This window comes from Rhinopithecus roxellana, chromosome 8 (assembly GCF_007565055.1).
Source record: "Rhinopithecus roxellana isolate Shanxi Qingling chromosome 8, ASM756505v1, whole genome shotgun sequence".
In the NCBI taxonomy this organism is placed as follows: domain Eukaryota; kingdom Metazoa; phylum Chordata; class Mammalia; order Primates; family Cercopithecidae; genus Rhinopithecus; species Rhinopithecus roxellana.
In genome coordinates, this window is record NC_044556.1 from 88,297,204 (window position 1) to 88,321,053 (window position 23,850).

The 23,850-nt window shown below is 37.6% G+C and overlaps 1 protein-coding gene across 2 annotated transcripts in view; it reads left to right on the top strand.

Moving 5' to 3' along the window:
• The window catches only part of DNAH14 (dynein axonemal heavy chain 14), a 575,377-nt gene that overhangs the window by 193,471 nt on the left and 358,056 nt on the right, over positions 1-23,850 (top strand). Inside the window, exons 24-29 of one of the 2 annotated variants that reach the window (XM_030936505.1) lie at positions 937-1,041; positions 1,134-1,252; positions 2,467-2,541; positions 6,613-6,700; positions 19,629-19,882; positions 23,227-23,458. In XM_030936505.1, coding sequence (XP_030792365.1) covers positions 937-1,041; positions 1,134-1,252; positions 2,467-2,541; positions 6,613-6,700; positions 19,629-19,882; positions 23,227-23,458 — 873 coding nt within the window. Of the gene's footprint in view, positions 1-936; positions 1,042-1,133; positions 1,253-2,466; positions 2,542-3,040; positions 3,049-6,612; positions 6,701-19,599; positions 19,883-23,226; positions 23,459-23,850 lie in introns of both variants that reach the window. The other variant, XM_030936506.1, reaches the window with a different exon arrangement.

Here is a 23,850-nt window from a genome sequence, read left to right on the forward strand (position 1 = left end):
TCAGCATTAAAATGTATGGGTCAAAGAGGGACTTTTGATGGAAAATAATAAGATGTAGCTGAGGGGTGAAAGAGAGTGAAATTTCAGAAGTCAAAATGAAGGACAGAGTCAACCAAATCAAATGCTATGGAAATATCATGTAACACAAAGACTGAAAAGCTCCCAGTAAATTTGGTAATAGTCAGGGCCAGGTGGCAGAACACAAGATGACTGAGAGATACAAAGAATCTGACTTCACAAGTTATTTTCAAGAACTTCGTGGAGAGAAGACAAGCAAGTAGACAGTAGCTACAGGAGAACAAAAGGAGATGGAGGGCTTCTTATATTGTTATAATGAGAGAAATTTAGGGGGAGGCCTATTGCAAGGGAGAGATTGAAGTTACAAGAGAGTAATAAATTTCAAGAGTATCTTAGTCTGGCATAAGTTAATGGGTATCTCTTCCTCTGAAAAGAAGGAAAGGATTGAGACTGGTGTTAATGCCTCTAAGTTGTAGAAAGGAGTGAGAAATGTAGAAATTCTCTGTACAGTGAATGTAATCTGTGATATGGTAACTTAGCCTATAAAGTGATAACTCCACCCGTAGGGAAATAAGAGCAGAAAGTCAGAAGTATGGGAAAGCAATGTTGATAATACTAAAATACAATACTTTATTATTGATCAAGAATAAAATGATATATGTGTGTCTAAGGGTGGGGTTTTCTTGTTTGTTTTGGTTTTGGCTTCATTTGTTTTAGTTTAGCTTTATTAAACTTTGTTTTTTTTAGCAATTTAAGTATCACTTTCATTAAGCATGGAATGTTATTTTGACTGATACTACTATATATACTATAACTAATATTGTGACTTTTGTTTATAAGTATAGGTCAAAATGAGGATGTAATTCATATCATGATTAAATATATATTCTGAATTGCATTTCTTTTGATTCTGGACAGGATTACCTTGAAGTTAAAAGATTAATTTTCCCAAGATTTTACTTTCTTAGCAATGCTGAACTTCTTGATATTCTAGCTGATAGCAGAAATCCTGAGTCTGTACAGGTAACAACATCTTTCTCTGCTCAGCAATATTATATTAGCGATATTCAGATCACAATTCAATAATATTACTGACATTTGTTTTTGGTTCACAGCCTCATCTTGTGAAATGTTTTGAAAATGTAAAACAATTATTGATATGGAAACAAGACATTGGCCCTCCTGCTGTAAAAATGCTAATATCTGCTGAAGGGGAAGGTCTCGTGCTGCCAAAGTATGATAAATGTTACAAACTGTTTAGATTCTATACAACCTCATTATTTAAAATATCTCCTTTGAAATTTTTGATATATTATAAAAGTGCGCTAAGCAAACTATTTCTTCAGAGATTATATCCTTATGTAAATATACTTTTGCCTTTCCATATTCCCTACAATACATAATCTCACCTTTGCTCTAATTAAAGGTTGAGAAAGTAGTTTTCAAACTCCCGGGTGCATTCTAATTTGTGCTTACGTTTGGTTCTGTCATTAAATTCTGCCTTAAGTTTCCTACTCTCTTTTTAGTGCTTTCCCCCTTTTTGGTTTTATTATATGAATATAGATAAGAAGAAAATTTGCTATTTGGAGTTGTTGATGCAACTCCCACTACTGCTTCTGCTGATCTCTGGTTTCATTATGGTCTGCTCCCAGGCAATAAAGACAAACTAGGTCCTTCCATTACACTAATTCAATTTGGCAGCCCCAGCAAGGGCTCTCTAACCTTTGGCAAGTGGTCCTGATGTAAGTTGATTTTTTAAAAAAATGCTGTGTCCAACCCTTCTTATCTACCAAAATCCCTATTCCAACCCTGCTGTTTAAAAGATCCAGTGAGGAAGGCCGCGTGCGGTGGCTCACGCCTGTAATCCCAACATTTTGGGAGGCCGAGGCAGGTGAATTACCTGAGGTCAGGAATTTGAGACCAGCCTGACTAACATGGTGAAACACCATCTCTACTAAAAATACAAAAATTAGCTGAGCATGGTGTCAGGAGCCTGTAATCCCAGCTACTTGGGGGGCTGAGGCAGGAGAATCATTTGAACCCAGGAGGCGGAGGTTACAGTGACCCAAGATGGCACCATTGCACTCTAGCCTGGGCGACAGAACGAGACTCTCTCTCTCAAAAAACAAAAAAAGAAAAAAAAAATCCAGTGAGGAATCCAAAACTGTTTTATAACACAATTTGTTTATCTTGTAAATACCATTTTACATGAAACTTATTTATTGTGTAAATTCATGATTTTGATATCAGAATTTCCTAAAGCACATTCATATGTTTTCTGCATAGTTTTCTAAATTAAGATCTAGGAAAACCAAAAGGCTGTAGTAGTCCTTTGACCCATGAATATTATTAAAGTATATAGAAAATTTAGTCTACAGGCTTGTCAAAGGACTGAAACATGAATTAAAAAATAATTCTTCATGATACTACTTTTGAAACTAATTTTAGGAAAATTCGTGTAAGAAGCGCTGTAGAACAGTGGCTGGTAAATGTAGAAAAAAGCATGTTCGATGTGCTAAAAAAGTAAGTACAATTTTCAAATCCTAAAATTATGTATTATATATATAATGATGATGGCACATGATGACTAAATGGAAAATAATCGCTTTTACAGTGTAACTGTCAGTTTGAGAGTGTTTACATGGACAACCTTCAGATGGCTGTTGTGTACATTGTAATTCAGCTGTATCAGGAAACTGTTCAGGATCTGAACTCTGCTCAGTAGGGCTCCCATTTCAGCACACCTCTCCACTTTGCATTTTGGTTCTACTTTTACTTCCTAGGATTGTTTACTTGGTTTAGTCTTTCTAACATTCTCCTTTTCATATTTAAGTCTATCATTGCATCTGTTTAGAATGAAGGAAGAAACTTCAGAGTGTGAACTTTTAAAACTAACTTGACTAGAACTGTTATATTGTATTTCTAATTATTCATTGTTGGTTATAGAAAGGCTATTGACTTTTAGGTTTTCATATCTATAGTTGTTAATATTATTCTGAAGGCCAATACAAGAGAAGAACAGAGAAGATTATTATTTACTTACATAAATAACCATTCTGGCTCTCCTTTTCCTCAACTCTTATAACCACCCAGTGGGTTCACCTTACCTGCTGCCTGGACAGAGCCAATTTATCAAGACAGGGGAATTGCAATGGAGAAAGAGTAATTCACACAGAGCCAGCTGTGTAGGAGACCGGAGTGTTATTATTAATCAAATCAGTCTTCCAGAGAATTCGGGGATCAGAGTTTTTAAGGATAATTTGGCAGGTGGGGGCTCCGGAAGTGGGGAGTGCTGATTGGTCAGGTTGAAGATGGAGTCCTAGGGGGGTCAAAATGAGCTTTTCTTGCTGTCTTCTGTCCCTGGATGGGATCCCAGAACTGGTTGAGCCAGATTACTGGACTGGGTAGTGTCAGCTGATCCATCAAGTGCAGGGTCTGCAAAATATCTTAAGCACTGATCTTAGGTTTTACAATAGTGATATTATTCTCGGGAACAATTTTGGGAGGTTCAGACTCTTGCAGCACGAGGCTGCATGACCCCTAAACCATAATTTCTGATCTTGTAGATAATTTGTTAGTCCTACGAAGGCAGACTGGTCCCTAGGCAAGACAGGAGTCTTCAGGAAAGGGCTACTGCCGGTTTTGTTTGAGTCAAATTGTCAACTAAATTCCTTCCCAAGATTGGTTCGGCCTACACCCAGGAATGAACAAGGACAGTTTAAGGGTTAGAAGCAAGATGAAGTTAGTTGCGTCTGATCTCTTTCACTGTCATAATTTCCTAAGTTACAATTTTTGCAAATGCAGTTTCAAACTTATCCCTGGGGTGATGTGATAACAACCAGAGTTATCTTGTATGTAAAGAGAGACTTCTGTAGGCAAGAAACCCTGAAAAAATGAATCTGGGCATTTAAGTAAAAAAGACAAGCAGTTTTTCAGTTGTCCTGGGATTTTTCTGGTTAGACAATTACATCATTTGCTAATAATGATAGTCCTATCTCTTCCTTTGCAATTCTTTTTAAAATGCCATTTTTCATGTTGCTTTAGATGCAAATTTTATTTAACATTGAAAAGTACAACTGACATATTCCTTTTTTTTTTTTTTCTTAATTTATTGGAAAAGCTTCTAGTGTTTGACCATAATGCATAGGTTTCTGGAATATACACCTCATCAAACTAAAGATAATTTCATTCTATTCGTAGTTTGCGGAGTTTTAAAGAGATTTAATGTACTTTTAATTTGTAATTGAGAAATAACAATTGTATCTATTATGGCATACATTGTGCTGTTTTGATACATGTTGTTTTAATACATGTATACAATGTAAAATGATTGATTCAAGCTAATTAATATACTCATCACCTCACATGCTTATTTTTTGTGATGAAAACATTTCAAGTTTACTTTTAGCTATTGCAAAACATACATTATTATTAACTATAGTGACCTGCTGTGCAGTAGATCACTAAAATTTATTCCTAGTCTAACTGAAACTTTGTATCCTTAGACTAACTTCTCCCCTTTCCTCACCCCTCCCCACTTTAACCCCCTGATTAACACCATTCTACTCTCTACTTCTGTGAATAGAGAATGTTTTTTAGATTCTACATGTAAATGAGATCATACAATATTCGTCTTTCTTGGCCTGGCTTATTTCACTTAGCATGCATAATGTCCTCCAGGGTTATCCATGTTGTCACAAGTGATAGAATTTACCTCTTTCTTTGGGAGGCTGACGTGGGTGGTTCTCCTGAGGTCAGGAGTTTGAGATGAGTCTGGCCAACATGGTGAAACCCTGGCTCTACTAAAAATACAAAATTTAGCCTGGCACGGTGATGCACACCTGTAGTCCCAGCTACTTAGGAGGCTGAGGCAGGAGAATCCCTTAAACCCAGGGCGCGGAGGTTGCAGTGAGCTGAGATTGTGCCACTGCACTCCAGCCTGGGTGACAGAGCAAGATTCCATCTCAAATAAATAAATAATAAATAATTTTTTTCTAAACAGAATGTACAGGTACATTCATCAAATGTAACAGATCGCCGGCAGTACTTTATCTTACCAGAAAACATCAGTAGAAGATTTTTATACTCCTAAGTCATAGTCCTCACCTGGCTGAGTGATTGTCAGACATTAATTGTAAGATGTTTTCTGATTTCATAAAGATTAAAATGTAGAAAAAAATTTCTGTCTTAGAATTGATGAAATAATTATTTTAAAGTTTTCTTCCCTCTCCTTTTATTTTAAAGTTAGTACTGCTTTACTTTAGTTTGGGGCTAGGTTCTTGTGTTCTTTTTGATGGTACTAGTTTTTCTAAAATATCTGGTCATTCTTAGTTATCTTTTCATATTTGTACTGGTGAGTTCCTCTTCTAAAAGCAAATACTAGTTTCTGACTACAACAACCTATATGCTGTGGTTGCAGATGACAAGCAGGACATGTGGAAGGACCTAGTCTGTGAGTAACTTGCCTTTCAGTGCATGAAGTTCCTTCCCATTTCTCCTGGAGGTCACAAACTACTTGTGACACTGTACTGTGCCTCTAGGTCAGCACGTTTTAAATATTCCATACACTTATATCAATGCAAGTGTGCAGTAAGATCTTCATTAAAATATTTTGTCAAAAGAGACATGTAACTATATGTTGTTTGAGAGATGTATAACAATGAGACAAAAAAAGTTATGAATAAAAGTCATAAGGGTTTTTCATGGAACTGCCAACAAAAAGTGTTTAAAAATAAAATTAAGTGCCAAAGCTATTAAATAAAATAAAAAATCATTTGTAATTGATGGAAGAGACATTTCCCACTGATACTGCTTTGAAATGTATAAAAAGTTGTTATAGACATATATCTCCTCATCAGTAATGATAAATAAGAAAACAAAAATAGCATTTGCAAGCATAACAAAAATTAAAAGATTCAGTACCTCATTTCAAATATTCATATATATTCTAAATGAATTTCAGAATGATACATAAAAAAGAAAGCCAAATTAGGAGAAAATAAAATGAAATTTAGTGTTGAGAATTTCTAAGAGATATAGTATCAATGATTTAAAAATATATATATCATTGACCGATTTGACTATTAGGAAACTTAAAACTCCACATGGAAAAAAATGACAACATTGAAACCTATATACTGTTGGTGCATATACTGTTGTCTTAAATTAAATTGTCTGGATATTTTTCATGAATCCTATTCTGTCCATTAAAATTAATTTTAAAAACTAAATACAGGGCTTTACTGGTAAAATTCATCTGGTAGTTTCAGCCGAGTATTCCATTTTGTAGAAATTATTTCAAATATAGATTTTGTCATAAATACTACTAGCAATTCAGAGCTAATGTGTGTCATCTCTCTGTGTACATTTTTACCATCTCAGAAACTCAGTGGCCTTATTAGAAAAGTGCAGATAAACTCAAAAAGGAATTTAAGGAATATGGATTATGCTTGAATTAAGGCTCTGTTACCATTAGAACAAAGAAATCAAAGATCTTAAAGGAAAACTCCCCGGTGACCTTGTCATGCTTGGTCATTAAATGGCCACGATCAATGATTAGGTATAAATAACATAAACAAATTTTTTAATTTATAGATTTTTAAGTCAAGGGATTGAAGACTGGAACTGCCGGATGTTTTCCCAATGGGTGTTATCTCATCCAGGACAAGTGGTACTTACTGTGGTAAGTTAATGCTGCTTTGATGTATGTATACAGGGACACCTTGGAGATATTGCAGGTTCAATTTCAGACCATTGTAATAAAGAAGATATTCCAATAAAGTGAGTCACATGAATTTTTTTTCCCTAGGGCATATAAAAGTTATGTTTACACTATCTTGTAGTCTGTGTTTTTTTTGTTTTTTGTTTTGTTTGTTTTTTCCTGTCACCCAGGCTGGAGTGCAGTGGTACAATCTCAGCTCACTGCAACCTCCGCCTCCCAGGTTCAAGTGATTCTGCTGCTTCAGCCTCCTGATTAGCTGGGACTACAGGTGTGCACCGCCATGCCTGGCTAATTTTTGTATTTTTAGTAGAGATGGGGTTTTGCAATGGTGGCCAGGCTGGTCTTGAACTCCTGACCTCAGATGACCTGCCCACCTCAGCCTCCCAAAGTGCTAAGATTACAGGAGTGAGCCACCATGCCTGGCCTCCTGTAGTCTGTTAACTGTACAATAACGTTATGTCTAAAAAATGTGCATACCTTAATTAAAAATGCTTTGTTACTAAAAAATGCTAACAATCATCTGAGCCTTCAACAAGTCATAATTTTTTTGCTGTTGGAGGGTATTACCTAGATTTTGATGGTTGCTGACTGATCAGGGTGGTAGTTGCTAAAGGTTAGGATGACTGTGGCAATTTCTTAAAATTAGATAATAATGAAGTTTGCCACATGGCTTGACTCTTCCTTTCCCAAAAGATTTCTTTGTAGCGTGTGATGCTTTCTGCTAGCACTTTACCCACAATGGAAATTCTTTTGAAATTGGAGTCAGTTCTCTCAGACTCTGCCACTGGTTTATCAACTAAGTTTATGTACTATACTAAATCCTTTTTTGTCATTTCAATAATGTTCACAGTAACTTCATCAGGAGTAGATTCTGTCCCAAGAAACAACTTTCTTTGCTTATCCATAAGAGGCAACTTGTCTTCCATTCAAGTTTTGTCATGAGATTGCAGCAATTCCATCATTATCTTCAGGCTCCACTTTTAATTCTAGTTCTCTTGCTATTTCCACCACATCTACAGTTACTTCCACTGAAGTCTTGAACCCCTTAAAGTCGTCCATGAGAGTTGGAATCAACTTCTTTCAAAGTCCCACTAATGTGGCTATTTTGACCTTCTTCTATGAATCATGAATGTTCTTAATGGCATCTAGGATGGTGAATCCTTTCCAGAAGGTTTTCTATTTACTTTGCCTAGACCCATCAGAGGAATCACTATCTATGGAAGCTATAGCCTTATGAAATGTATTTCTTAAATAATGACTTGAAAGTCAAAAGTACTCCTCGACCCATGGGCTAGAGAATGGATGTTTTGTTATCAGGCATGAAAACAACATTAATCTCCTTGTACATCTCCATCAGAACTCTTGGGCGACTGGATGTGTTGTTAGTGAGCAGTAATATTTTGAAAGAAATCTTTTTTTCTGAAAAGTAGGTCCCAACAGTGGGCTTAAAATATTCAGTAAACCATGCTGAAAACAGAAATGCCGTCATACAGGCCTTGTTATTCCATTTATAGAGCACGGGCAGAGTAGATTAAGCATAATTCTTAAGGGTCCTAGGATTTTCAAAACGGTAAGTGAACATTGGCTTCAATTTAGAGTCACAGGCTGCATTAGCCTCTAACAAGAGAATCAGCCTGTCATTTGAAGCTTTGAAGCCAGGTATTGACTGCTCTCCAACTACAAAAGTCTTGCATGGCCTCTTCTTCCAACAGAAGGCTATCTCGTCTACCTTGAAAATCTGTTGTTCAGTGTATCCACTTTCATCAGTTATGTTAACCTAGGTCTTCTGGATAACTTACTGCAGCTTCCACATCAGCACTTGCTACTTACCTTTGCACCTGTATGTTACTGAGACAGCTTCTTTCCATAAACCTCATGAGCCAACTTCTGCTAGCTTCAAACTTTTCTTCTGCAGTGTTCCTTATCTCTCTCAGTCTTCACAGAATTGAAAAGAGTTAGAGCCTTGCTCTGGATTAGGCTTTGTCTTAAGGAAATATTATGGCTGGTTTGATCTTCTATTCAGACCACTAAAATTTTCTCCATATCAGCAATAAGGCTGTTTTGCTTTCTTATCATTAGTGTGTTCACAGGAGTAGCACTTTTAATTTTCTTCAAGAATTTTTTTCCTTTGCATCCACATCTTGACTGTTTGGCAGAAGTGGTCTAGCTTTCAGCCTGTTTTGGCTTTTGGCATGCCTTCCTCATTAAGCTTAATCATCTCTAACTTTTAATTTTAAGAGAAGAGAAGGATGTGTGACACTTCTTTTTACTTGAACACTTAGAGGCCGTTGTAAGGTTATTAGTTGGCCTAAATTAAATATTACTGTGTCTCAGGGATTAGGGAGACCCAAGAAGAAGGAGCGAGATGGGGGAACGGCTATTTGGTGAAGAAGATAAGACACAAACAGCATTTATCAATTAAGTTTGCTGTCTTATATGGGCATTATTTGTGGTCCTTCCAGACAATTACAATAGTAACATCCAAGATCATTAATCACAGATCACCATAACAGATATAGTAATGAAAAGATTGGAAATGTTCTGAGAATTACCAAAATGTGATGCAGAGACATGAAGTGAACACATACTATTGGAAAAATGACACTGATAGACTTGCTCAATGCAGGGTTGCCAGAAATCTTCAATTTGAAAAAAAATGCAGTATCTGTAAAGTGCAATAAAATGAAACACAATACAAAAAGGTATGCCTGTATAAGTATTTAGTTTGTGGCTACATTGCCAAGAAAGCAACGATTTGGAAAATAAATCGTTATGAAGCAAACTGGTATCTGTAGCTTACTTTGAAATGCATAAGATGGGTAGATTCATGACAAATATAGCAAAAAGTTAATTGTAGAATGTAGGTGGTGAATATATAAGTATTCATTGTATAATTCCTTCAGCTTCACTATAGTTTTGAAAATCTTTATAATTTTGAATGAAAGTAGAACTATTTTCTTAAGGATGTCACTATATTGTATTGCATTAGTTTTCTACTGTTGTTATTAAAAAGTTACAAAAAATTTGGTGGCTTAAAACAACACAGCTTTATTATCTTATAGTTCAGTAGGTTAGAAGGCCAACTGACAGGTCTCTGTGGGCTAAGATCAAGGTGTCAGCAAAGCTGTGTTCCTTTCTAGAGGCTCTTGGGGAAAATCTGTTTATTTGCCTTTTCAGCTTCCAGAGGCCATTGGCATTCCTTGGCTCACAGCCCATTCCTCCATTTTCAAAGTCAACAATGTGCATCTCTCTGACTTTTCTTCAGTAGTCCTAGCTCCCTCTGTTCACAGGTGGAAAAAGTTACCCAGTTTTATGATTACATGTGTTTTATGGATACACATTTGACCCACTCAGATAATCCAGAATAATCTCTTTAGCTCAATTTTCTTAATTCAATTCCATCTGAAAAGTCCCTTTTGCCATTTAAGGTGACATATTCACAGGTTCTGTGAATTAGGAAATGACTTTGTAGAGAGCCATTATTCTGCCTACTACATGTATATTTGCTAGAGTTAATTATTGTTTTTCTGGGTCTCATAAGAGAGAGGGAAAACTAGGAAGTTGTGATGTCAATACAACAAAAATTGGCAGTTATTTTGAGAAGTGTGGTTGGAGCCAGGGGAGTGATAAAATTTCCCGCATCAGCATGTGTAGAATAACAGAAGAGGGACGAGGAAAGACCTCAAGAAACATGAACAGCTAAGGAATAAGCAAAAGAAAAGGACTGAAAAAGAGTGGCCAAAAAAGAAAAAAAAATTAGATTTGTCATGGAAGCTAAAGAGGAAGAAAGGTGTGTTTTTGTTTGTTTCTTTGATTTTTCTCTAGAAAAACCGAGTAATCATTTTTAAAAGTGAGTGGCCATCATTTTAAAAGATCTATAAACTATATTATATCTGTCAACAGTCATTTTCTGGAGTGATGAAGATACAAGTCATATTGCCAGGAGGTACCATTATCAAGTTTTTTTTCATCAGCTTTTATTTTAAGTTCAGGGGTACATGTGCAGGATGTGCAGGTTTGTTACATAAGTAAAGGTGTGCCATGCTGCTTTGCTGCACAGATCATCCCATCACCTAGGTATTAAGCCCAGCACCCATTAGCTATTCTTCCTGATGCTCTCCCTCCCTCCACCCATGCAACAGGCCCCAGTGTGTGTTGTTCCTGCCACCCTTCCACCCCATGTGTCTGTGTGTTCTCATCATTCAGCTCCCATTTATAAGTGAGAACATATGGCGTTTGGTTTTCTGTTCCTGCATTAGTTTGCTGAGGGTAACGGCTTCCAGATCCATCTGTGTCCCTGCAAAGGACATGATCTCATTCTTTTTATGGCTTCATAGTATTCCATGATGTATGCGTACCACGTTTTCTTTATCCACTCTATTATTGATGGGCCTTTGTGTTGATTCCATGTCTTTGCTATTGTGAATAGTACTGCAATGAATATACATGTGTGCATGTATCTTTATAATAGAATGATTTATATTTTTTGAGTATGTACCCAGCAATGGGATTGCTGGATCAAATGGTATTTCTGCCTCTAGGTCTTTGAGGAATCACCACACTATCTTCCACAATGTTAAACTGATTTACACTCCCACCAGCAGTGTAGCAGTGTATAAATGTTCCCTTTTCTCCACAACCTCACCAGCATCTATTTTTTGACTTTTTTTTTTTTTTTTTTTTGAGACGGAGTCTTGCTCTGCCGCCCAGGCTGGAGTGCAGTGGCCGGCTCGCAGCTCACTGCAAGCTCCGCCTCCCGGGTTCATGCCATTCTCCTGTCTCAGCCTCCCGAGTAGCTGGGACTACAGGCGCCCGCTTCGTCGCCCCGCTAGTTTTTTTTTTTTTTTTTTTTTTTGTAGTTTTTAGTAGAGACGGGGTTTCACCGTATTAGCCAGGATGGTCTCGATCTCCTGACCTCGTGATCCGCCCGTCTCGGCCTCCCAAAGTGCTGGGATTACAGGCTTGAGCCACCGCGCCCGGCCTATTTTTTGACTTTTTCACAATAGCCATTCTGATTAGTGTGAGATGGTATCTCATTGTATTTTTGATTTGCATTTCTCTAATGATTAGTAATGTTGAGGTTTTTTTCAAATGTTTGTTGGGCACACGTATGTCTTTTTTTTTTTAGAAGTATCTGTTCATGTCCTTTGCTCACTTTTTAATGGAGTTGTCTTTCTCTTGTAAATGTGTTTAAGTTCCTTGTAAATTCTAGAGATCAGCCCTTTGTCAGATGGAGAGATTGCAAAAATTTTCTCCCATTCTGTAGGTTGTCTGTTCACTCTGATGATAGTTTCTTTTGCTGTCCTGTGCAGAAAGTCTTTAGGTGAGTTAGATCTCATTTGTCAGTTTTCGCTTTTGTTGCAATTGCTTTTGGAATTTTTGTCATGAAGCCTTTTCCTATGCCTATATGCTGACTGGCATTGCCTAGATTTTCTTCTAGGATTTTTATAGTTTTGGTTTTTAGATTTAAGCCTTTATTCCACCTTGAGTTAATTTTTGTATATGGTGTAAGGAAGGGTTCCACTTTCAATTTTCTACATATGGCTAGCCATTCTCCCAACACCATTTATTAAATAGGAAATCCTTTCCCCATTGCTTGTTTTGATCATGTTTGTGGAAGATCAAATGGGTGTAGGTGTGAGGTTCTATTTCTGGGTTCTCTATTCTGTTACATTGGTCTATGTGTCTGTTTTTGTACCAGTACCATGCTGTTTTGGTCACTGTAACCTTGTAGCACAGTTTGAAGTCAGGTAGTGTGATGCCTCCAGATGTGTTCTTTTTGCTTAGTATTGACTTGATTATTTGGGCTCTTTTTTGGTTCCATATGAATTTCAAAATAGTTTTTCTAATTCTATGAAGAATGTCAGTGGTAGTTTAATGGGAATAGCATTGAATCTATAAATTACTTTGGGCAGTATGGCTATTTTTATGATATTGATTCTTCCTATCCATGAGCATGGAATAGTTCTCCATTTGTTTGCATCCTCTCTGATTTCCCTGAGCAGTGGTTTGTAGTTCTTCTTGAAGAGGTCCTTCATTTCCCTTGTTAGTTGTAATTCCTAGGGATTTTATTCTTTTTGTAGCAATTGTGAATGGGAGTTTATTCATGATTTGGCGCTCCACTTGCTTGGTGGTATATATAGGAATGCTAGCAATTTTGGCACATTGATTTTATGTCCTGAGACTTTGCTGAAGTTGCTTATCAGCTTAAGAAGCTTGTGGGCTGAGATGATGGGGTTTTCTAGATACAGGATCATGTCATCTGCAAACAAAGATAATTTAACCTCCTCTCTTCCTATTTGAATACCCTTTATTTCTTCCTCTTGCCTGATTGCCCTGGCTGGAACTTCCAATACAATGTTGAATAGGAATGGTGAGAGAGGGCATCCTTGTTTGGTGCCAGTTTTCAAAGGGAATGCTTCCAGCTTTTGCCCATTTAGTATGATATTGGCTGTGGGTTTGTCATATATAGCTCTTATTATTTTGAGGAATGTTCCTCCAATACCTAGTTTGTTGAGAGTTTTTAACATAAAGAGATGTTGAATTTTTTCAAAGGCCTTTTCTGTATCTATTGAGATAATCATGTGGTTTTTGTCTTTAGTTCTCTTTATGTAATTAATGACATTTGTTGATTTGCATATGTTGAACCAACCTTGCATTCTGGGTATAAAGCCAACTTGTTCGTAGTGAATAAGCTTTTTGATGTGCTGCTGGATTTGGATTTGCCAGTATTTTATTGAGGATTTTTGCATCAATGTTCATCAGGGATTTTGACCAGAAGTTTTCTTTTTTTTGTTGTATCTCTGCCAGATTTTGGTATCAGGATGATGCTGGTATCATAGAATGAGTTAGGAAAGAGTTCTTCCTCTTCAATTTTTTGGAATAGTTTCAGTAGAGATAGTACCAGCTTCTCTTCTTACCTCTGATAGTATTCAGATGTGAATCCATCTGGTCTTGGGATTTTTTTGGTTGGTAGCCTATTTATTACTGCTTCAATTTCACAACTCATTATTGGTCTATTCAGGGACTTGATTTTTTCCTGGTTCAGTCTTGGGAGGGTGTATTTGTCCAGGAAATTGTCTATTTCCTGTTTGTATTTCTGTCGGGTCAGTGCTGATATCCCCCTAATCATTTCTTATTGTGTTTATTTGATTCTTCTCTTTTTTCATCTTTATTAGCCTAGCGAACGGTGTATCCATTTCTTTTTTAAAAGCTCCTGGATTTGCCAATTTTTTAAAGGATTTCCCGTGTCTCTATCTCCTTCAACTCAACTCTGATCTTGGTTATTTCTTGTCTTCTGCTAGGTTTGGGGTTTGTTTGCTCTTGGTTCTCTAGTCCTTTTAGTTGAGATGTTAGGCTGTTAACTTGAGGTCTTTCTAGCTTTTTGATGTGGACATTTAGTGCTATAAATTTCCCTCTTAACACCACTTTAGCTGGGTCCCAGAGATTCTGGTATGTTGTCTCTTTGTTCTCATTAGTTTCAAAGAACGTCTTAATGTTTGCCTTTATTTTATTTACCCAAGAGTCATTCAGGAGCAGGTTGTTCAATTTCTATGTAGTTGTATGGTTTTGAGTGGATTTCTTAATCTTGAGTTCTAATTTGATTGTACTGTGGTCTGAGAGACCATTATGATTTCAGGTCTTCTGCGTTTGCAGAGGAGTGTGATCACTTTCTACTATGTGATCCTATTATGTGACCAATTTTAAAGTAAGTGTTGTGTGGCTATGAGAAGAGTCTATATTCTGTTGTTTTGGGGTAAAGAGCTCTGTATATGTCTATTAGGTCCATTTGGTCAAGTTCAGGTTCTAAATATCTTTATTTTCTGTCTCAATGATCTGTCTAATATTGTCAGAGGGGTGTTAAAGTCTCCCACTATTATTGTGTGGGTGACTAAATCTCTTTGTAGGTCTCTAAGAACTTGCTTTCTGAAGCTGGGTGCTCCTGTATTGGGTGCATATATATTTAGGGTAGTTATCACTTTCGTTGAATTGAGCCCTTCACCATTATGTGATGCTTTTCTTTGTCTTTTTTTATCTTTGTTGGTTTAAAGTCTGCTTTTTAAAAACTAGGGTTGCTACTCCTGCTTTTTACTGTTTTCCATTTCCTTGGTAAATTTTCCCTTATCCCTTTATTTTGAGCCTATGTGTGTCTTTGCACGTGAGATGGGGCTCTTGAAGACAGTATACTGATGAGGCTTGACTCTTTATCCAGCTTGTCATTCTGTGTCTTTTAATTTGGGCATTTAGCCCATTTATATTTAAGGTTAGTATTGTTATGTGTCAATTGTATCCTGACATCATGATGCTAGCTAGTTATTTTGCAGACTTGTTTTTGTGGTTGCTTCATAGTGTCACTAGTCTGTGTACATCAGTGTGTTTTGTAGTGGCTGATGATGGTTTTTGCTTTTAATATTTAGTGCTTCCTTCAGGAGCTCTTGCAAGGCAGATCTGGTGAGGATGAATTCCCTGAGCATTTGCTTTTCTGAAAAGGATCTTCTTTCTCCTTTGCTTATGATAAGCTTAGTTTGGCCAAATATGAAATTCTGGACTGGAAATTCTTTTCTTTAAGAAGTAGAATATTGGCCCCCAATCTCTTCTGGCTTGCAGGGTTTCCAATGAGAGGTTCACTATTAGTCTGATGGGTTTTACCTTGTAGGTGACCTAGCTTTTCTCTCTGGTTGCCTTTAACATTTTTTCTTTCATTTTGACCATGGAGAATCTCATGATTATGTATCTCAGAGTTGATCTTCTCATAGAATATCTTACTGGGGTTCTCTGCATTTTCTGAATTTGAATGTTAGCCTGTCTTGCTAGGTTGGAGAAGTTCTCCTGGATGATATACTGAAGTACGTTTTCCAACTTGGTTCCATTCTTCCCATCTGTTTCAGGTACCCCATTCAGTCGTAGGTTTGTTCTCTTTCCATAATCCCATAATTCTCAGAGGTTTTGTTCATTCCTTATTCTTTTTTCATTATTATTTTCTACCTCTCTTATTTCAGAAAGATAGTCTTCAGGCTCTGAGATTCTTTCCTCCACTTGGTCTATTCTGCTATTGATACTTGTGATTGCATTGTGAATTTCTCTTGCTGTATTTTTCAGCTCCATTAGGTCAGTTATGTTCCTCTCTAAATTGGTTATTCTGGCTATCAGCTCCTGCATTGTGTTATTATGATTCTTAGCTTCTTTATATTGGGTTAGCACATGCTCCTTTATCTCAGCAAAGTTAGTTATTACCCACCTTCTGAAGCCTTATTTCTGCCAATTCGTCCGTCTCAGCCTCAGCCTAGTTCTGTTGAAATCATTTGGAGGAGAGGCACACTGGCTTTTTGAGTTTTCAGTGTTTTTGCATTTATTCCTTCTCATCTTTGTGGGTTTATCTACCTTTGATCTTTGAGGTTGCTGACCTTTGAGTGGGGTTTTTGTGGGGTCTTTTTTTGTTGATGTTGTTGTTTTCTGTTTGTTTTTTGTTTGTTTTGTTTTGTTTTAAGACAGAGTCTTCCTCTGACACCCAGGCTGGAGTGCAGTGGCACAATCTCAGCTCACTGCAACCTCCATCTCTCAGGTGGAAGTCATTCTTCTGCCTCAGCCTCTTGAGTAGCTGAGGTTACAGGCATGCGCCACTACACTCAGCTAATTTTTGTATTTTTAGTAGAGACAGCATTTCACCATGTTGGCCAGGCTGGTCTTGAACTCCTGACCTCAGGCAATCCACCCATCTCAGCCTCCCAGAGTGCTGGGATTACAGGCATGAGCCACTGCCTAGCCTCTGTTTGTCTTTCTTTTAACAGGCCACTCTACCATAAGGCTGCTGTGGAGGCTAGGGCCCCCCAGTGGAAGATATCACCCAGTTAGGAGAAAGAGGATCAGGAACCCACCCAGTGAAGCAGTCTGGTTGCTTCTTGGTAGAGCAGACATGTTTCACTGGGGGGTGACCCTTCTTTGTAGACCGTCTGTATTTTCCACAGCCAGCCGGGTAGAATGGCTGAGTTAGGGAACCTCAGAGATAGCACTGCCCCTCACCCAGGGATCTCCCTCACAGGAAGAGATCTCTGTCCACAGAACCAAAGACCCCCCGCCAAGTGAGGAGGAGTGAGTCGGGCCCCAGTTAAAGATGCAGTCTGGCCATGATCTGGCAAGGCAGCTGCACTGCACTGTGGGAGGGCCCCTCTTCATCTCCACAGCTGAGACTAGGGAACTGCGGATATGGCAGCCGCCCCTCCCCCTGGGAGTTCTCTGCTAGGGAGAGATCAGAGCTCTGTCCGTGGACCCAAGGACCTGCCCACTGAGGAGTAGTATGTCAGGGCCCTGGTTAAAGAAGCAGTCTGGCCCCAATCTGGCAAGGCCACAGCATTGCACTGTGGGGGGCCCCTCCTTGTCTGGACTATCTGCACTCTTCACAGCCTGCAAACTGGAACAGCTGTTTCCCCCAAACCGCAGAGATAGCAGCCACTCTCCCCATTGGATCTCCGTCCTGTCGCTGGTGGACTTCAGCCCTCTGCCATTGGCTGGCTGGGATTCCAAGCCAGTGGGTCTTAACCTGTGAGATGCTGTGGAAGTGAGGCCTACAGAAGGACGCTGCTTGGCGCCCTATATTCAGCCCCCTTCCTATGGATGTGTATGGGCAGATTTTCCACGTTGGTGGGGATCCTTGGGCTGGAGCATGCAAAACTCCTGGGTCTCTGTGTGCAACTGATTGGCTGTTTTGCAGACTCCACACAGTTCTGTGTACTGGACCCACAGCCCTGGTGGCGTGGGCTTACGAGGGGATCTCCTGCTCCACAGGTTGCAAAGATTCGTGGGAGAAGCATGGTTTCCCAGGTGGGGGTTTCACAATCATTCACTACCTTCCCTGGCTGGGGCTGGAGGATTCCTTTGGCTCCGTGCTGTTGTCCCCCCTCCCCAACCCCACTGTTTCTCCTCACTCTCCTTGAATCCGAGCTGCTTGCCTATTCATTCCCAATGCGAGAACCCGGATATTTCAGTTAAAGGTGTTGAATTCACTAGCCCCTTTTCATTCTTCTCCGGGAGTGTCGTGGACTGCAGCTACTTCTAATCGATCATCTTAGCCCTCCATAATCAAGTATTTTTAAAGCGTACTTGACTTGCAGTTCTCTATTCAATTTAAAATTAACATCATATCCTTTTACTTTGCCTTGACTCACAATTTTCAAGTCTTTGTTAAAATAACTTTGGATTGTGTACGCAAGTTATTATTATCAAATCTTCTTTGTCCCTTTTGTTCTCCACTTGACTGAATATTGAAAATATTCACAGATCTTAAGCTGAGGAACTTACCTAAACTGTTCTTTACAAAGGTGACAAAATTATAATGAATCAATCTGCACACTTCTGTAGTTTAACAGAAATTCAAATAATCAAATCTGCTCTCCTAAGAAAAGATGTTTCTTTGATCACTCATCTTCAAACATGCTTAACATTAACAAGCAGCCTGTATCCTGTTTCTAGAAATACTTTATGATAGACTTCAACTTCAATCATTGAATGTTCTTTTGCCAAATTTTTTTCCACGTCCGCCTTACCTACTGCTCATTTTCCATTCCAGGATGCAATTTACAACTCCCCTTTCTCTTGCACTTCTACATATGTCACATGACTAGGAGTTGCCTCTGAATGGATGTAAAAAGACACCTATGGGGGAATGGGGATAATTAGATGTCTGCATGCACTGGCCACTGAGGGAATTTGAAGATATAGTAATTAAAATTCCTTTATGAATAAATAACAAGATATAGTAATTAAAATTAGTTTATAAATAAATAACAAACAAGAATTAAAAACTGGTTCACAATCTCCCTCACCAGAACCAAGTCCTCCCTTACCCTACACTGATGCAGCCTAGGGAGGGGTCTTCACCTGTTGGATGTTCTCTCCTGAGGCTACAAATCTTGAATAAATGTCTCAAGGACAGCAGTACTGGCATCTGACCAGACTCTACCATGACATGGCCTTGACTGTGATTTCTCTTGTCTTCCCAGACTCTTGGTCCTGCCCACTTTCTAACCCTCAGTCTCTAGCCTCCTTTTGATCTGCTCATTATGAGCTTGCAACATCCTTTAAGAAAGTCGTTCATTTCTGTTGCATGTAACCAATAATGCTGTTGATATAACAAGTTTCTCATCCTGAATACTGCTATCTCAATCTGGAAAACTCTCACTCTATTAACTTTATGCTAATTATTCCCATATTCATATCTTGATAGCTCTTCTTATGTTTCTTGAACACTTCAAATGTAATATGTCCATGAATGAATTCACTGTGCCACCTTGCCCGCAGCATGCTTTTCCTGCAATAGGTAGTGTTGTAGTGAGTTACTGGAATCACAATTTACCCAATGTAAAGCCCAGAAACCTATAAGCTGTCCTGATGTATCCCCCTCTTTTAACTTCCAGAGTCAATCTGACCTTAATCCAGGAGACTTCTTAAAACAGCTCCATTATGTATGACAAGAGTGAGTGTCAAAAGATGGGCCGAATAAGAGAGGTCTATAAACTTTCTGAAAACTATGACTAGATACTTACTGTGTTCTAGGTATATTACTTCTGAGTTCAACAGAGAAAGCAGCACTAATTTCATCTCAGAGTTTTCCACCATTTTTACTGTCCCCACGTTATTACTTAAGGTTGCTGGTATAAGATTTAGGAAGATTTCAGAATACAAGGTTTAGGAAGTACAAATTGATAAGGCCCCCATAAGCATCAATCAGAATTCAATCTTTAGCCCTCAAATACATACAAATGTGTAAGGTCTCTTACACAAACACTCACATACACACCACATGAACTTTATGAAAACATCCATTTTAATTTCAAATAAAATGTATGCTTCAATTATATTTATACATATATATAACATTATCTTACTTTTTCAGAGCCAGATCATGTTTTATAATGATTGTATTAAAAGTTTTGTGAGTTCTTATTCAAGAGAAAAATTGGAAAAAGTCCACGCTGGTCTGATATGTCATCTAGAAGAGGTTGCAGAGCTGGTAGTGATGGATACTAGTAACTCTCGAACAAAAGCTGTACTAGGGGCACTGCTTACCCTTTATGTTCACTGCAGAGATATAGTGATAAATTTACTACTTAAAAATATCTTCAATGCGGAGGATTTTGAGTGGACAAGGTAGGTGGATCTAAATTATAACTACATACAATAACTTCTCACAAATATATCTTTAGGTAAATTGATTCTCTACCTCACACTTTGTCAAACTCGAGTTTTAATTTTGGGGGCTTTACCAAAATTCTAAGCAAACCAATCTGAGTACATTAGTCCCCCTTTATCTGCAGCTTCGCTTTCCAGTTTCAGTTACTGTGGTCAATTGTGGCCCAAAAATAAGTGAGTACTTTACAATAAGATATTTAGAGAGGCAGATCATGTTCACATGACATGTGAATGTGAGTATATTTTTCTACTGTTCTATTTTATTATGTCATCGTTGTTCATCTCTTACTGTGCCTCATTTATAAATTAAGCTTTATTATAGTTATTTATGTATAGGAAAAGTCATAGTATGATATATAGAGGGTCTGGAACTATATGTGGTTTGAACTATAGGTATCCTCTGTTTGGGCAGCAGCAGAAGGGGGGTCCTGAAATGTATCCCATGCAGATAAGGGGAGATTACTGTACCCTACTACTGCTTTTCCTTCTTTCTCTTTTCTACTGTCCCTCCACCTAATTTTTACTTCTTTCTGCTTTGTCTTCCTGACCTGATTAGGCCCTTTTGATAGTTACATTCTCGCATTTCCATCTAGACAGAGGGCAGTATCTTTCCATGGGCAGTCAGAACTCTACCTCAAGCCTCTTCTTTCCACTGTGCTGTTAATTCTGGAACAGACTGAGGGGAAACAAACTGAAGAACATTTCCAGCCAGCTCCCTAACTCAAAACTGCCTTCTTCCTACCTGGAGTCAATTAGTAAAATATGAAAGTATAGAAAAATAGAGCCATTCTCACTTTTGGTGAGAAGAGATTGAGCATCAAGCTCCGATAATAAATGTACGGTTAGCATAAATTCTGCAGTTAGCATAAAAGTCCTGATTTTAGGTATGACAGTCTCCTTTAAACTCGAGAAAAAGAAGTAGACAGAGGCTTAAGTATATAACTGAGGCCACTATTGACTATATTTTATCTGAATACTTTATATCTGATATATATTTACATGTTCATTAAAGCATAAATGTATACTTTCTTAATTGCCAAAGAGGATATACTGTGTTAATGAACCATTACTCTGGAAAAAAGTCTAGTGCGTCATTATTACTTTTTATTAACTCTTTTTAAAAATGAAAACGAAAAAGGAAGAGCATATATAGAAAGGTAAACTGGAAAAGAGAAGATCCTGATAAGACTTTGTAAGTGTCTGAGTTTAGGGCTACAGTTCCCAAACTGTGTGCCAAGGTATCCCAAGCCACCATAGACAATTCACAAGGGCACTGCAAGATATTTTAACCTTTTGAGGGAATCACAGCAATGTACAACATCTGTCAGACACCAAACATACTAACAGCTCAAAATAGTTCTGTTTTAACATCAGATCATGCTACATACCTTTCAGTGACTTCTTATCCCTGCAAAGCTAGGTTTTGGCAGTTGCTCTCATAAAAAGCAAGTATCCCATGAAAATCAGTGTAGCAAACGAGATTGGCAGTATCCAGTCTGATCCCAAGGTTTGATAAGTGGTGCAGTACACAATAGGCATATCTAAGTAACTGGTTATTTAAAAACAAAATAAGGCCAGACATGGTGGCTCACACCTGTAATCCCAGCACTTTGGGAGGCTGAGGGCGGTGGATCACTTGAAGTCCAGAGTTGGAGATCAGTCTGGCCAACATGGTGAAACCCTGTCTCTACTAAAAATAAAAATTAGCTAAGCATGATGGTGCACACCTATAATCCCAGCTACTCAAAGGCTAAAGCAGGAGAATCACTTGAACCCAGGAGGTGGAGATTGCAGTGAGCTGAGATCGTGCCACTGCACTCCAACCTGGGTGACAGAGCGAGACTCCATCTCAAATAAATTAATTTAATTTTTAAAACATTTAATGAAATAATTTTTTCTTTCAATTCATTTGTGTACCTTGTTTCAAGCAATCTACTAAATCATTAAGACAAAAATACTTATTAAACTGTTTTGGACCTAAAATTAAGAAAAGAAACTGTTTGATATTCCTTTTGGTCTAGGGTCATCATGAAAATATTACTGAGTTACTAAGAGTGCAGTGAACTGAGAAAGTTTGAGAAGCTCTGTTCTAAGGGAATACTAATAGAAAAGCAAAGGCTCTGGAAATTGATTTGCTATCAAAATAATGATTTAGCACTTTACTTGAATCATAAAACAAATACTCGTCTTTAGGATAACAGAATTTCTTCTTTAAAAAACATTTTCTTCCACAAGTATTATACTTTTCTCTTTCTTATGGATATATGCTCTCCCATCTGAGACTTTGCAAGGCAGTTGCTTATAATTTTAAATTTTTCTTTTATTTTTAATTTAAATGTATTTTTAAATTTTACTCACTTTTCCAGATTTCTTTGTAATATTCCCTGTTGTTCCAGAAAAGATTTAAAAGGGCTTACAAGGATATGCACACTACTACATGATAGCATACGTTGAGAGTGAGGGGAATGAGTGAAGAAAGGCAAACAAAGGCAAAAACTAGTGCCTGTGTAAGAGCTTTAATGAATAAATTCTGCAAAGATATTGTGCCTGCCTCCACTTGTAATTCAAAATCAAAACAGCACTAAACAATTAAAAATGTGTAGGAATGAGTTTTCGCTGACTATGTTTTAATATTAAAAAAAGTAAAATTATTTACAAAATATTGTTTGATAGTTTTTCATTGGTAGTGCCCAAATGTGTTTATTTTGAGAATTGAGTTAGCACTAATTGGGATATAAAATAGAGTCAAGAATTCATATCACAAAGGTTTCATACCACAAAGGTTTTGTAACTCAAAACCTTCTACAGGTGAACATTTATGGTTAGCTACACAATTCACAATTCACAGTGCTCATGATATAAATGCAAATCATTTTCTACAAAGTTCAATTTGTTTTGATACATAGAACAAATAGCATTTCTCTTAAGTACCCTCATAATAAGGATCCAGATTATGATAAACATCATCTTCAATCACAGTCTTATTGGAAACCATAATAAACTTCAGAGGGATGATTCTTATATAAATCCCCCATTTGGATTGACATCACACCAAAGCAGCATAATCAGCAAGGCCATTAGCCTCAGAGGGAAGTGTGTTCACATGTTTGTATTCTTCAGTTCTATTTCATACCTAATATGATCAGTCATTGATGAGTTTTATATCACACTCTCATTTGATTTTAATTTTTTACTTTTTTTTTAATCAATGCTCCATTTTAAATCCTGATTCTGTTTCTGCATGTGAAAAAAATAAAAATAATTTAACCAAATAATATGAACATTTAAAATTTTGTTTTCAGACATTTGCAATATAAATGGAATGAAAAACAAAAATTGTGCTATGTATCTCAAGGAAATGCCAGCTTTACTTATGGCTATGAGTACTTGGGCTGTACCTCAAGATTGGTTATTACACCTCTCACAGACCGATGCTGGTTAACTCTCATGGAAGCACTACACTTGAATCTAGGAGGCTGTCCTGCTGGTCCAGCTGGTACAGGAAAAACTGAGACTGTCAAAGATCTGGCAAAAGTAAGTGGTTTCTCTATCCAGAATAAAAACTTCTTTTTTTCTTTTTCTGTCACACAAATTTTCATGGTATCTTAAATTTACACCATTCCTGCTATTAAGATGTTCATTGCATTAACAAGCACATTCATTAATTCACATATAATTAATTCATCAATGATGTTTTGAATGCCTATTGTGTGCTGGAGCTTAGAATCTCAATAAGCCAACATATGCTTTTTATTCAGTTGGAATACTACTTTACTAACATGTGAATGATTAATATCATTATGTGTGTGTGTGTGTGTGTGTGTGTGTGTGTGTGTGTGTGTGTGTGTGTGTGACAGAGAGAGAGAGAAAGTGAGACTGAGAGGGACAGAGACAGAAAGAGAGAGAGACAGAGAGAGAAAAGCAGT